At 36.1% G+C, this 15917-nt stretch overlaps 2 protein-coding genes and 1 non-coding gene across 4 annotated transcripts; all 3 read left to right on the top strand.

Annotated features, from left to right (window-relative positions):
* The first annotated feature begins 3404 nt into the window (after nt 1-3404).
* On the top strand, nt 3405-3899 carry LOC147509486 (zinc-finger homeodomain protein 2-like). Its single transcript, XM_086597829.1, has one exon. The coding sequence runs from the start codon at nt 3405-3407 to the stop codon at nt 3897-3899; it is 495 nt and encodes a 164-aa protein (XP_086453955.1).
* A 1661-nt stretch (nt 3900-5560) lies between these two features.
* ECT5 (evolutionarily conserved C-terminal region 5) lies at nt 5561-15531 on the top strand. Of its 2 annotated transcripts, XM_086601763.1 has the most exons (9): nt 5605-5790; nt 6108-6184; nt 6289-6463; nt 10159-10235; nt 10324-10669; nt 10754-10842; nt 11628-12152; nt 13262-13474; nt 14781-15531. In XM_086601763.1, the coding sequence occupies exons 1-9, from the start codon at nt 5748-5750 to the stop codon at nt 15150-15152; spliced, it is 1917 nt and encodes a 638-aa protein (XP_086457889.1). In that variant the 5' UTR covers nt 5605-5747; the 3' UTR covers nt 15153-15531. The 2 variants fall into 2 exon arrangements, with proteins under 2 accessions (XP_086457888.1, XP_086457889.1); XM_086601762.1 differs by having other exon boundaries at nt 5561-5790; nt 10324-10842.
* On the top strand, nt 12204-12301 carry LOC147509485 (U6 spliceosomal RNA). Its single transcript, XR_015219715.1, has one exon. It is a non-coding gene; the product is annotated as a U6 spliceosomal RNA (small nuclear RNA).
* Nucleotides 15532-15917: the final 386 nt, after the last annotated feature.

Genomic DNA, 15917 nt, shown 5'->3' with positions numbered 1-15917 from the left:
TAATTTTGCAAGCTTAAAGTTAGTATTGGGGGCGTTTTATTCTATTTCGTGTCATCTATATAAATCAACAATATTGTCAGTTTTACACAGGTATGTTATCAGACATCGCAACTATATTCAATTGCCAAAACATATTTTATTTTTATTTTTCATCAAAAGAGGTTTTAGCTCTATGCTATTACATTCACACAATTACCTAATCAATTGTCTCTGTCAATTGTTTTATGGTTGTTCGATTAAATCTTCATTTTCTTCTTCGAAATCTGCATTTGCTTCGCTTAGTGCTTTCGGTTAACTATTTTCCGCAGTCATTCTTTTTCCAAGGAATTATGCCGATCTTTCTACGAAAAAATTTCCGAGCGAAAATTTTCGTCAGCGTCATTATTATTTTTTCTAAGGCATTCTGCCGATCTTTCTATGAGAAATTTACCAAGTGAATTTTTTTGACAGCTTCATTATTTTTTCTAAGACATTAAGCCGAACTTTCTGAGCGAAACTTTCCGAGGCTCGTACAACCGTCGTTTCTCTGTGCGGCAAAAATTCGCTTTACGTTAACTTTGTAAGCGAAAACTTTATTCAGCTTATTTATTTATTTCTCTACGGCATTGTGATCTTTCCGTTCGAAATTTTTCGTCAATATCTTTTGCTCGTAATTCCGCCGTTTCAACTTGCGAATAAAATACAAATCTTTTCGTTAGTTCTTTAAGTGACCATCGCCGTGGCGTCGTGTGTTCGTTGTATTTGTCACATTCTTTCCACCCTCACCATATCTACGATCGTCATCCAGTTTTTTCTTCTCGATTATCTTTCGCCCGTTTAATATGGTCGTTTCTACCTAAAAAAAAAAAAAGGGTAAGATAGTTCAAAAACCGGGTTCAACAATCCCATTATATCACCAATCCAAGCTGCTATACTTTTTGTTTTCCTACAAATTTTATTTTATTCAATTTGTCCTTATCATACTTAGACTTTATTCTGTTACTGATTCATTAGCCTTTCTTCTATTGTCTTTTTCTTTTTATACACTTCATTAATTCAGCAACTTGCAATTTGCACTCGTTAAATAGAATCCTCACTTTCCCCAAGTTCTTACGTCCCTGTCCTACTTCTATTTTCTGATATTCAGAACATAGTCCCACTACTTTAGCTTTTGATTCCCCTGGTTTAATGACCCTACTTGGTTTATACCTTCTCTTTTGTATCACTTTGGTTGCCCTTAATTAATAAATATATTCAAACAACAAGCGCACACCACGTACAGAACAAATACCAAGAAAGGTAGAGAGAGAAGCACCTGTATCACTTTGTCTACTATACATACCTTTTCTTTCTTTTGTTGAGAACATCTCATACTTCGTGTTAGTTGGGTTGAGCATTGTATTGTAGTCTCTCTCGACATCATGACGAGTTGTCGGATCTCAGTTCCCTCGCCTCGCTGTGGCCTCATGTGTTCTCTATATCTACCACTTCTTTCCATCTCTTAAATTCTATGATTGCCATTAATCTCATTGGTCTTGTTTTAAACACTTAGTTTTTTCTTTCTACTGTTTTGCATCTAGAACTTAGCAAGTGCTTATATAATATTTATTCGATCTAGTTTTGACATTGTTGGTTGGACTCTGATCTACTCCGAATTTTTATCTAATCTAAACTCTTATCTAATCTAAACTCTTATCTAATCTGAATTCTTATCTAAATCGAAGTTGGCATCCAGTTTTAGTCGCTAAAGTCTTCACCTTCGAATCCAATTCGTCTTTAACGTCTTTTTCTTCCTATTATTACTAAACTGCCCCTACGTTTAATTTTCAACGGTATAATCCAAGTATCGCTATTCCGTTGGCACGCATCGTCGAATTCAAATTTCGTATTATTACGTGACGCGTTCGGTACAGTTTTCGCCAATTGAATTTTTTTTTTGCAATTTTATTTCTGTGCATATTTTATTTTTTCTGTACATTTTCGGCCATCTTTTATTTAACTATATTGCGTCCCGTATACGTTAATTTGACATTATTTCGTTTATGATAATTCACGAATTTTTTTTCGACAATCAATTTTCCAATTATTTCTTTTCGCACGACACTTCGTTGTACATTCCGCTCATTTTTCTTTCTTCTTTGCCATATGAACTTTGTTCGCATGCCAAAAGGGGGCGGTGTTTCAACCCCCACCTACGTGGCGAACGTCCATTGGTAGGAATCTTCACTTTATTCGTTTAATCGACAGGGCTAAATCCCAATTCGCAATACCATGAATCGATGTACAGGCCTATTAACTCATGTGTCTAAGGCTGAACCTTAGCCATATGGCTTGCCACTAATGTACGTTAATTTATGTCCAGATTCGTTTATTATCAAAAGAGATAATTATCAGTTGAAAGTTATAGTTTATCACAATTACTCAAGCTACAAGATTACTTGAGCTACAAGGACTCTCTACTCTACCTATATAAATACCAAACTATTTTTCATTCAGAACTACGTTCCTGAGACTTGATCCCATTGATAATTTGGATGCGTGAGGCAACCCAGAGGTACTGATCTCATCATTCTCCCGATCACCATTATTTTTCTAAATTACTTTTCTACGTTATTCGTCTTTTTATCAACACTTAATGTTTTGATCATATCTGGTCGAAACAGAATTTAAGAAAGTTTCGGCGTCAAAGTGCATTTAATACCTATGACTATTATATCACCCCGCGGGACCAAAATATTTGACAAAAAAAATGAACCATGAGTCTCTGACCCATTACATTTTTTCACGGATGCACACATTCAATTCTCTACGTCCAAATTATACATTAAACCCAACCCAAAAAAAACATGTAATAATGAAGAGGATATTTTATGTTGTTATTATTTAATCACTATTAACTATAAATTATTATTTACTTTTCTCATGTAACGTTAAGTTAATTAATGTAATCTACTTAAACAATAATACATATTTCATTAGTTAAAATTTTGGTTTCAATATTAGATGACGCAATGAAAGAAACTTCAACTTCATTCCACTCCACTAGAGTTAGGATTGCATTGAGCTCGAGTTACAATAGGGCCCATATAAGGCAAAAAGTAAAGCACTCACTAAAGTTTTTCTCTCAACAAATTAACAAAGTGGGACTGATACATATCACTTAAAGCCTATAGACACAAGTTTCCCTTTATGTGCCCGTGAAAATAAAATATTTTTGTTTGACAAATTGAAGTTTTTGTCTAAAAAAATAATATCGTTGCTGTATACAGAAAAATCGAATTGTTGTTAGGTATAAAACTATAATAAAGTAATGTGGAAACAGCTACCAAAACCCTAACACGTTATGCCTATAAATTGAGGAAATTTCATTTTATCATAGACATTTTTCTTCCCCAGCAAAAAAATTTCATTTATCTTTGAAGATCATGGAAGAAAGGGTTTTAGAATTAAGCATAGTTCCATTCACGAATACAACAACCGCGTCAAACAATAGTGGATCATTCGTTATATCAGAACCCAAGGTTGTGAGTTATAAAGAGTGCATGAGAAATCATGCTGCTTCAATTGGCGGGCATGCTAAAGATGGATATGGTCAATACATACCTATAATAAGTCATGGTGGTCGTGTTGTTGAAAATAGAGATTTTTATCTTAAATGTGCCGCATGTGGGTGCCATAGAAATTTCCACCGTCAAGAGCTCTCTGGTCCAGCTGGAAGTGATCAAGCACCCCTATTACAAGAACCTGATGATCAAATATTAGAAGAAGTTGGTGGGGGTGGTGATTATAATAGCGTGAAGAGCAAACGGTTTAGAACAAAATTCACCAAGGTGCAGCAGAATAGAATGACACAGTTTGCTGATATATTAGGTTGGAGAACACATAAATCTGATGCTACTGCTCTTAGTCAGTTTTGTTAGGAAATTGGAGTTAAGAAACATGTTTTCAAAGTGTGGATGTATAACAACAAAAAAAAAGGTGAAAAATAAGTGACAACTGATCCTGCGTCTTACATTACTGTTATTGTTAAAATAGACGCTACTATTGTGTTGGCCCATTTTTCTTGCCGTGTAAGCTGATGAAATTCTGAGTTATTATTGAATTTGTTCTAAAACATCTTCATATCAAATATAACAACTCCAGTTTGATAGACTATAAGTTAGGTCATGCAGGATTAGGGCGTCCTTGATTATTTGTTTTGTCGTCTTTGATTTTATTCTAATTGTAAGTGGTTGACAACTTTTTCTGTGTTTTTCCCCAGCAACTTATAAGTACGTGGTACACCCTTTTTTAATATATATGTTTACTCTTTATAAGTCTGACAAGCGTAAGTATCAAGGCTTTACTTACACAAACTTATAAGTAACAAGCTCTTATATCCACTAACTTCAACGTATAGTTTGTCTCTAATAATATTACGACAAATTAATTTCGACTAATTTAACTATTTCACAATCAATTAACTATATCCACTAACTTATTTAGTATAAATTCTTCAATTGAAATTGATATATATACTTCAAATGACTATATTACTATGTGCCGAAGGCACGGGTTACACCTAGTTATATATATATTAGCCACGTGCATGTGTAAAAACACGTGTTGTGTTGTATTTTCTCAACATAGAAGATCCTAGTGTCCTACAAATTGACCAAAAATACTAATTTAAGAGTGAATTTACCATTATAGCCCTATTTGTCTAATTTTCCACAAATATAATGGCCCACCAGTTTTGAAAACCTATTTTCAAAACAAATTTAAAAGAATGAAATTACCGTTTTAACCTTCCAAAAAAAATTTAAAAAGTAAAATTACAATTTTACCCCTGGGACGTACACCAAAAGTCACTATTACTCGACCCCCACATTTTTCTATAAAGTAAAGATAAAGACTTGAGTTAACCTAACAAGCTAATTTTAAGATAATTAGTAGATGTGTCCAAATCAAGTGGACACCGAATCATTGGTTATATTTTTGCCAATTCTCTTTTGATAATTCTCATATAATCGATCCCGTGTGTGACCCATTGCTTGGCATCAACAATTAGATATTCATTAACATTTATCCATGACTTGTAAAGAGTATCGTCTTCTTGAATTGAGAAATTTGTAGACTTTATTGTAGTAGATTTAATTTATTTTCCTTTTGATGTGGTTGTTTGTTCATTTGGATTTATTGTTGTTGTTGGAGTAAATAAATTTTTTGCTAGAGAGAGAGAGTTGTGTATAAATATACAATTTCATAAAAGCTAACCACTGGAAGTTGCTAGACTGTACAGATGGGCCTATTGGAATGGTTTTTCATGTTTAAGCAGCTAAAAAGTCTAAAATATCCAACATGGCAGTACTGTACCAGCCCATTATAGCAGCTAAAAAGTTTGACTACCTTGACTCTCAAAGTCTCAATCATTTGAAAGGCCACAAGAGAAAATCACGTGCACATCAAACAAACACAAACACGTGTTAACAAAGGTAAATACAAAAAACAGGGTAAAAAATGAGCAGAAAAACGAAAAGAGGCAGTAACTGACTAACTGACGACAAACTTTATATATTTTCACACCGAAGAAATCAAACCTGTAGAACAAAACCAACAAAGATGTTTCTCTGCCATCCTCAACCATTATATACGTTTTCGTCGGGTCCCTCTCACTCTTATTATTATTATTAATTTATTATTATTCAATCAAATAAAAACTTTTTTTTTTTTTTTACTCTCTTATTAAAACAAATAAAATAAAATAAAAATTCTGAGATCTTTGATTCATGGACGCACCTCATCAACCCACGGATCGAATCACTTCACCAGGTACCCATTTTCAATTCCAATTCAATAATCAATCAATTCACATTTTTTTAGGTTAACGTTTACATGTTAATAATTAGCCGAGAATTATTAGTGTTAATAAAAGGTCACATATTATTACTTGATAACAATACTTCCATTAGAGATGGGGATGGAAGCCGCTATCCATTTTAAGGTATAGAGAATATGTACTTGTCAACTCAATCTATACTGTTTGAAGTGACTACTTCCGACATCTTGGTTTCTCCATCTTCACCATTTAAGCATTCATTACCATCTGCATCTGCTTTGTCTTATTTTATGGTATTTTCTTGTTTCAGAGTCTACCGAGTCCCTTAATATGTCAAAGATTGACATAGAGATGATACCCTCTAATTCAAATAATTCCAAGGACCAGGTATTTTATTTTTAACTTTTTACGTCTTTTATTTCGGGTTATTGTTTTAGATGTATGTGCTAGTGAATTTATTAAGTGGTCTTTCTTTGTCATGCTCTTATCAGCCTCTTTCTGCGGAAGGTGAAAGGCTGGTCCTCTCTAATCCTTCTAGGGATGCAACTTCTGTAAATCCACCAAGAGACGTTGCAGGTCACTTGGAATCTATTGGTACAGGTGATCACAATGCTGTTTATCAAGCCAATATCTATTCCCCACAAGCACAAACATACTACTATGGAGGTTGGTTTCTCATTTCGGCATTTTTTTAATTCTATATATAGAGGAACCTGATACATAGTACACACACAACTGACACAAGCATGACTTCAGTGTAATCATGAGATGGATTCAGATTTAAAACGTCCAATGTGGTTCTTTGCGCTAAATTTAATAACACACAATTACCCATCAGATGCTAAACACACTTGTGCTGAATGGTATGCAAAATAAGTTAATGCAATAAATATGAGATAATGTTGTCAGGTATCTGTTGATCTGGATACTTTTTCCTTGTAATTCATGGGCCACGGGATTTTCTTCTGAATTAGTAATTAAAAGTTTGCTTTAGTCCCCCTTTTATTACTTTAAACTTCTATATATCCTTGATTTGTGTCACTGCTAACATGTAATTGGTCTAGAAATGGTCTTATGGGAAATGTTATATGTGGGGAAGCTTCCATTGAATCCACTCTTCATTCAATATTCACAAGAGTTTTTAGTTATTAAACTGAGAGAGAAAACTGTGGCTTCCCGAAATGGTGGGTAGAGATCTCATATAGGGTGGGACTTGGGAGAATGTTTCTATTAGCCCATCAAATATTTCTGGACCACTGTTGATTAATGGTTCAATAACCAGCTTATGTAACAACAACACTGACTAGATTTACAGATTGATGTGAACTGACGTTTTTTGAGTAAGCCATATTTAAGCCTGTGTTAAATCTGGTTTAGGGCAAAAACTTGAGCACAATTATTTTGCGTGATTTTATTGAATGTCGATCTGTTGGTGGTAGGAATTTGTACAACTCAGTGGGATGTTGGTAATGTTGTTTGAGGAGGCAGTGCTGATTTAGAACTCAGATGTTCAGTATGAACTGTTGAGAGGTGGGGAAAAATGAACTTCTTGTTGAATCACAGTCCAGGTCTGTTGGGAAGGTTTATAAATAATGTATCATACTTTGTACCGCTATACTTGCATGCCTATCTGTCGAAAGATCGGAGCCTTTACTGGAAGAGGCAAAAGAGAAGGAGGTGAGTAGGGGAAGAGGCGAGATTGAAAAGGTTTAAGAGGCGTGCTAAAAGGGTTGAGGAAGGAAAGAGATTGAGGGCACAATTGTTTGATTTGGTGGGCATTATCAAGTGGGAAAGAGAAATTGATGAGGCAGGTAGGAATGATCACGAAGCAACATATAAGAGAGTGAGGGTGGACGAATGTAGCAATAATAGAAGTACAAAGGAAGGATAGAAGCTTGTGGAAGTAGACAAGCTGTTAGGCTTTAGCAAGTATTGTGGTGTGAATGTTACCAAGAGTAGAATCGCAGTAGTGCAAGAGTCTTGAGTATTTTCAACTGTGTTTGAACTTTTTTTTTTCAATTATATGACATGTTTATATTTATACGTTTTAAAATTGTTTTGCACCTTTTATTCATATGACATGTTTTTTTCTTGAACAAAGCTTAGGGTTAAGGAGACGCCAACCTATATTAAAATCTGATGTAAACCTTACCTGCTTTGTACTCCTCAACAATTTTCATGAGATACTCATCAAGAGGAGGTACATAGTACAAACACTCTTGACCTCTACCTAGACTTGCTAAGTAGTCTGCTGCCTTGTTACACTTCCTATAGACATGGTTAAAACTTACATACAAAAGTGTTCAGCATTCGATATATATCGAATGCCATACTTAAAATTTCTAGTATGGCATTCGAGATATTGAGGCAAGCCCATGGTGGCTTGTCTTTCCTATTTGAAATCTGCACTCCCTTCAAAGAGTCTGATGCCACCATAAGTTTCTTTTGCTCCATGAGGAGGACACCTTTCAGTCCCATAGAGATTGCATTAAGTTCCTGGAATAGAACAGACCTTGTATCACTTTCCCCATTATAACATAAAAGGATCTCACCCTCAGCATTTCTTACAATACTACCATATCGCGCTCCATCCACAGATAGGGAACCATCAATATTAAGCTTGCATATGTCTTCTATAGGCTTGATCCATGTGCATTTCTTGAAGTTCACCTCTCTGAATTCAACTCGAATACTCAGTCTACTCAGAAGAACTCTTGAACCTGCTGTATCCTTCACTGTGACATGTTATATCTCATATTTTATTTATTATTCTTCCGGATTTCTCAATTGTGCCCTTTCTTTGTTCGACAATGAGGCTTATGCCTCAATCGCCTTTGAGGATTGCCTTAAGGCTCTAAGAGGCTCGTCACCTAAAGGCTCTTATGCATTTTTTTTAAAATCTTTGGTGGGAGGGTTGAATGATGTTGGAAAGTTAGGGATTCGTTGATCTACATGATGAAGAAGATAAGGTGAAGCTCGATAAGAGTATGAAATTGATTGGGCATATTGTGATTAAATCATTAAAATAGATAGCAAACACAGAAGTTTGAGAGGCTGGGTGGTTGGTGTCTGGTGGAACTGTGGAGGCAGTAAATCTGGAAAAGTTGTAGGTTATGTTGTCGAAGGCAGTGCTGAGGCTGCCAAGGTGGAATTTTTAGTGAAAATGGCATTTCCAAGGCGTCAATTTGGAAACCTAGTGCCTTACGCCTAACCTCACCTCGCCTTGACAGCATAGGTTGTAGGTTCGAGCCTCCAGTCTTGTGGTACAGGACTACAGGCATATGCCTCCTCCTTGTCAAACCTGTGCTCAATGTAATTTTCTATGTATTTCTCTAACAACTCGAGGTTTTACAGTTAAATGGAAGTTATATAGCATTATTACCTTGGTAGGTTTCCACATCATAAACGTAATTGATTCTTGTAACTCGCCTTGAGACTTAACCAACATTACTCCATTGTAATTTTTAATTCTAAAGAGGATAAAAGATAGAAAAAAATCTTTAAGGAAGTAACCTCATACGTGTTATTTGGGATTCAAATGGTGTTGTAACATTTTGATGCAATTTTTTAATGGTGTGGGTCTTCTTTGAGTTCTGTTGCTTAGCTTAGAGTCTTCTCAGGGAGCAAGTGGAGGGATGTGAAAGGATGAATTGGCTGAGGGGTAGAAACCTAGTTGGGATGTCTTAGTGCACTGTTAATCCTCTCTTGGATGTGTCGAACTGACTATGCTCTTCCATCAATGAAACTCAAATATGTATTTTTTATCATGAAAAAAACATATAAGCAAATCCACCGATAAAGGACAATATGCATTAATCTTCACATGATTCAATTTGATTGTTGTTTAATTGTATTGTTATCGTTGTATTCACCACTAGAAAATTCTTCAACGCTTGCCCCTTCATCATTTTCATTGACGTCACGATATGGTCATCAAGATATCCTTTCCTTATTTTCTTTTTCTATCAATCTCATCTTTATGAAGTCTCCAATGGTGCTCATACAAATATTTCAACAGTAATATGTACTATCAAGTTGTAGTCTTGTAGATTGCACTATGAGCATAAGAAATTGAAAATTATCCTTCAAGCGTTGTAAATGGGCTTTAACATCTTAAGACTCAAAGTCGTAGTTATGAGGTAAAATATCTCTGAAGTGAGATATTTTCGGTTTGTTCAAATAGATTTTTAATTAAACCGTGTGAAAAGGAATCTTTCAAGGAGGCACGAGGAAAGAAATGTAAAATAATCCAAATTGGGGCTGCTTGAGTTTTGAAAGGTTAATAACTATAAGACGTCTTTTCAAATATTTGTAGAGAATCTGTTCATGGAGCCATTTTTCTCATTTGTGCTTCAGCGCAGGTTACGAAAATGCTAGTGGTGAATGGGGGGAACATCGTCAATACTTTACGGCTGAGAATATGGAAATTGGATCTCCTGTAAGTACAGATCCTTCCCTTATATATTCCAGTATTCTTGTTTCTCTTTAAGTATCACTAAAGTCTTCTTTTATTTGACATGTTTAAGGGCATTTACAATGATAATCCATCTCTCGTGTTTCACAACGGTTACGGGTACAATCCTCAAATGCCTTTTGGAGCATATTCCCCAGTGACAACACCTCTATCTTCTGTGAGGGGAGATGGCCATCTATACTCCGGACAGCAAATTCCATTCTCAGGCCCATCTTACTACCAGCAGCTTGTTCATCCTAACATGCCCTATTTTAATTCAAATCCAGTTTCAGAATCTGACCGGACGACTCCAGTTGGCATTGAGCAACAAGGTGATGGCAGGCTTTTTGGGCCAAGGCCTGGTTACTCCCCTCAGTTTGGATCAACTGGTAGAGGAAGCAGCTTTCATGGAAATTCTGGTAATGCAAGTTTTTATGATATGAGGCAGGGTTTTGATGGGTTCGGATCTGGTGCACTGTGGTCTGACTGGTTGAAATCCCCAGATGGACAGAGGTCATTGACTCCGTTTTCTCCAGCAGTTTCTCCACAACCAGTCAACTTCCCTGGACCATTTGGTCGTAATGCTGGAATGGTATGGTTCTTACCTATCCACCTCTATTTAATGTATAAGTTTCTGTTGGGTATATTGTAAAAATGGTTCCCTCTCATTTAATAATCCCCAAAGACCAACCATTGATATTGAGAACCTTAAAGATGATTGAAAATAGAAAAATCAAACATGCTTCTACTGGAACATAGAAGACACCACTCTTTTGTCATGTGGGACCAATTGTTTTATAAATTTTACAGCCAGAATTTCTTAACTAGTGCCCTTTTTCTTCTCCTTTCTATCTCTCTCTCGCCTGGATGCTCGACAAACTAGCATGACATATAGAGTATATAGTAGTTTTTATCCTGAATATGTCTCATTGCCGATGCATCTTTATGCGCCAGAACAAGAGTTTTTTTATAAATTAAAGAAATACATGTCTGAAAGTTTTTCAGATGCAATTCTATGATTCAAAAAAATAAAATAAAAGGAACCATTTTTATGGATTGTCAATCTGTCATAACAATTATTGCATTTCTGGTACTGAGCTAAGCTGGAAGCCCGCCGGAACTGTGGCCCATATTGTGGTTCCGTTTATTTTGCAGCTTGTACATGGTTGTTGGTTTTATATGCATATCACTGAAACTGTTGCAAGTTGAAAATTTATGTAACCATGTAGGTCTCTTACTTCCCTAGTAAAGAGAGTACTTAATATATTTTTCAAAAGACAACAATATACTAGCAGCATAGGTACCCATGCCAAACCATGTAGGTTTTGACTTACTTTGTAAATACACATGTTGACTATATACATGATTAATTTGCAGGTTTCCCAACAACAAAGACCACTATATGGATCTGGATCGGGGTCTCATACTAGACGTTACCCACATAATGGCATTTATCAAAGCTCTAGTTTTGACAGTGGATCCTTTTCCACTTCGGGATCAAACGACCGTTGGCTTGCATTAGACAAGGTCAGACGCCGTGCAAGGGATAGTGCTGCTTTGTGTAGTTGTAATGGAGCGGTTGATATTCTCAGTGAGCAGAACCGAGGACCAAGAGCCTTAAAACCAAAGAATCAGGCTACCACTGAACATGGTTCATCTGTTGATCTCAATAAGGATGGCATACCCGATGCCGAGGCCCATAATCAGCGATATAATCGGGCAGATTTTGTCACCGAGTACAATGATGCAAAATTTTTTGTTATCAAATCTTACAGTGAGGATAATGTTCACAAGAGTATCAAGTATGGTGTTTGGGCGAGCACACCCAATGGTAACAGAAAACTTGATGCTGCGTATCATGAAGCTAAGGAGAAGCAATGCCCAGTATTTCTCTTGTTCTCGGTATGTTACTAGCTCCTAATTCTATTTTTTTAAGGACATGATGTCATAGACGTATCTCTTCGGGGACATCCGATAAAGTTGGAACAATACAGAGAAGATTAGCATTGCCCCTCCGCAAGGATGATAATAAAGAAATGGTCCAAATTGTTAAGAAAAAGAAAAGAAATAATAAAGACTTAGAAATCACTTTCGGATTTGCAAGTTTGGGTTAAAGGTGTGACAAGTGAGCAACTTGTTTTAAATAAACTATTGGGTCTCTTGAGCCTCCGGGCCAAGCTCATGGTTTAGGCCTTTAAGGCTTAAGTACCTCTATTGACTTAATGGCACAAAAGTACTTTGAGAAACTACAGCTTAGATGTCAAAATCACCCTTACAGTGGGATCACACCATACTGCCATGTAGAATAGATTGCGAAGATTTGAAGAAAGGAAAGCTTCTTATTATCTTTATTTATTTTTTCTATTTTCTGTACTAAGATTAAAACCAGGATTATTGAGTTGTTTAAAGGTTCTTATGTAATTTATAGTTTGACTGGGCAAGCGATGTAAGATGTTATTGGGGGTTTGTGTGTTCTTCTATATCACACATTATTTTAATAAGATTATTCTTTTACTGGTCCAAAATAAATCATTATTCTAGGGAGGTTTGGTGTCATTTCGTTCATCGGCTCGAGGTGGTTTGGGAGTAGTTCCTCACTGGTGAACGAGCTAGCATTTTGAATTATGAGAGTCCACTCCTCCAAGGGGAACAGAGCGTGGATATCATGCCCTTTGCAATTATAGGGGATCTCTAATTGTTTTTGTCTTTAAATGGAATTACTTCAATTATTCTTTGTTGGCTATGAATCCCGTCTGGTCTGTTTTTATGCTTTGAAAGTTTGAAAAAATTTCCACTTTGTCCCTAAAAAAGAGAAAAAAACTTGCCTATCATATTGACTTATTTATAACCTTCACAGAGCTATAGTTAAGAAAGTTATGTAGTAATAGAACTTACTTGCTATTCTAGAGAACCATGAAAGTTTTGTTTATAAGTCGATTATATTGGTAAATGATCATCCGTTATTTGTTTCCATCTGCTGATCTTGTGAATTTTTTCCAATCTATGTGCAGGTAAATGCTAGTGCACAGTTCTGTGGGGTGTGCCAGATGGTTGGACCTGTAGATTTTGATAAGAGCGTCGATTATTGGCAGCAAGATAAGTGGAGTGGTCAGTTTCCTGTCAAGTGGCATATTATAAAAGATGTGCCCAACAGTCAGTTTCGGCACATTATACTCGAAAACAACGATAGCAAGCCTGTAACCAACAGCAGAGACACTCAGGAGGTAGGTTTGCTTTAGCACTTCAAAACTTTTGAATGACATTGAAGTGTTACGTTATATTTTTTTAATCTTATTTCTAATCTTTAGTTTCTTTACATTTGATTAGTGGTAAATAGTATGTTAGTGATCCGAGCAGAAAAAACAAGAAAGAAAGAAAATCTATGTTACTGAAATAGAAGCAATGAGAGCCACAAAAAACCCATCTTCTTTCTTGAATAATGTTTGTGCTTTGTGATAATGGAACTTCGATGGTTTTTGAGTTCCAAAGAGAAATTACACTTCAGCAGTTGAGACTAGAGATTTCGAAGTAAGTGGTTTCGTTGCAGTTATCTAGACCAGATTTTAACTGCTGTATCCCCACACCAACGTCCACCTTCATTGTAGGAATAGATATTGGATTTGCCGCCTCAAGAAGAACAAGAGTTCATTGATTTTTCAATTTAGATTTGATTGAGAATGTGTAGATCCAAGTAACCATGTTAATTTATGTGTTTGTGCAATTGATCGAAATGTAGTAATTGAGGCCTTGAAATGTGGATTCAATAAAGGTGGACGAGGAGGGAGAGATAGAATTAGAGGAGGACTAGGAAGATGACATCTAAGTTGATTGGTGGACTAGTAGGGCGGTAGTCCACTAGTCCGGAGTAGAAATTGGGCTAGGGTGTAGTTAGTTTCTCTTTCTTTTTAGTCCTTTTTGGTAATGAGGGAGTATTGTGGTGTAGTTAGTTTCTGTTTTTTTTTTTTTTTTTTTTTAACTTATGCTGAGTGTAGACAAATTTTGTTTTGACGATGCTTGTAGAAAAATATCATGATGAGAAAAGATGTTCGTATTAATGTTTTTTAGAAAGGTGAACTAGAATGTAAGCTTCTGGTGATACATTATAGCTAGACGAGCAGTTGACATGTCAAATCTTGGTCAATGACTGAATTGTGTGTCCTTGCTTTTTGAACCTTCGTGTTTCCGGGTTGATATTTAGCTGGTGGGTACTATTGAATGGATGCTGTGTCCAGCACGAATCACTATTAGATGCTTCTCTTTACTTGTATATTCTCATTTCCGTGTTGAGTCTGTAATTTTATGTCATAACAACTACAATTCAGATTGACTAGTTTGTGGAAATTTGTACGTTAATGGGAATACCTCCCATTTGAGTTTTACTAATCTTATTTTTGCGTCAATACTTAACTTACTAGTAGCTGTTAGTGAGCTGACTCTGTCTCATTTAAGCTGTTCATAAGCTCTTTGTTGTTTATTTTATTGCTTGAATGGGTGTCCTCATTTTGTTGTATGCATGCTACTTTTTTGTAGGTCAAATTGGAACAGGGTCTTGAGATGTTGAACATATTCAAGAATTATGAAACCAACTTGTCAATTCTTGATGATTTCGACTATTATGAAGAACGACAGAAAGCAATGCAGGAGAGGAAGGCCAGACAACAAGTAACTTTGATGGCGGCTCCAGTAGTTGGCGGCAATGAGTACCATAGTCCAGTTACATTGACCAATGAGTTCGTAAAACAGATGTCCAAAAGCTTTTCACAAGCTGTTCGGTTGGAAGAGAGCAGCAATGAAGGCCCGACTGAAAAAATTGTAACTGATGCTGCTACCTCTGTGGTTAATGGAGCTAAAGCCGAAGATGCCACCACAACAACAGTGGTAACGACAGTGCAGAACAGTTGAGATGGTGTCTATGGAAGGATGGTTGGACCTGACACTACGATGTAGTCCCATCCCATGTCGAAAACTTTATGCTAAGTTTGGCAGATCAGATGTTTCTGGATGAAGTGAAGGTTGGTGTTAGGTCTTGACGGCTATCGTAACAGCGTGCTTGGAGGCTGAAAAAGCATGTGTATATTATATGCTCCGCCGCTGTCTCTTTGTAATTTTAGTTTGTTCATTTTTCAAGTTTCTTCTCATCTGTTTTGTGAGCAAAGCAGTTATTTTGAGCTGCTAGTTGACATAGGCCTTCTGTAAAGTTTCCTGGCTTTAAGGACGACTAATAATGAACTCAACAAAGATCTTCTTGTTTAATCAAATAATTAACGGGTGATCTCAGTGACGTATGCGTATATTTTCAGTAGGCAAACAATTGGTTGTAGAAAACAAATTAAGAACAGGGAAGAGTTTGGAAGTTCATCAGACTCGGGATACAATTGGCACAGTAGGAAGTAGGAACTAGCAAGTACTAGTTGATGAGTTTTTTACTTGTTATTCCAGGAATTTCGTGTAGGAAGACCTTACTAACAACATCTTTTTCCCTAATGAAATTGGAGATAAATGTGAGTGTCCACCAAGTTTCCATTATTCTTTTTCTCAGTCTTTTGTACCTATACGTAAAAAACAACACAACACCTGCTAGTACTAGTACTAAATCCTACCAAAAACAAAATTTGACTGGTGATTTTATTGGCCCACCCTCAAACACCTGTCACTCGTCGGTTTGTT

Source organism: Coptis chinensis, chromosome 3 (assembly GCF_015680905.1).
Source record: "Coptis chinensis isolate HL-2020 chromosome 3, ASM1568090v1, whole genome shotgun sequence".
NCBI lineage: Eukaryota > Viridiplantae > Streptophyta > Magnoliopsida > Ranunculales > Ranunculaceae > Coptis > Coptis chinensis.
The sequence above is the reverse complement of the archived record's forward strand: the minus strand, read 5'-3'. Positions and strand labels throughout refer to the sequence as shown.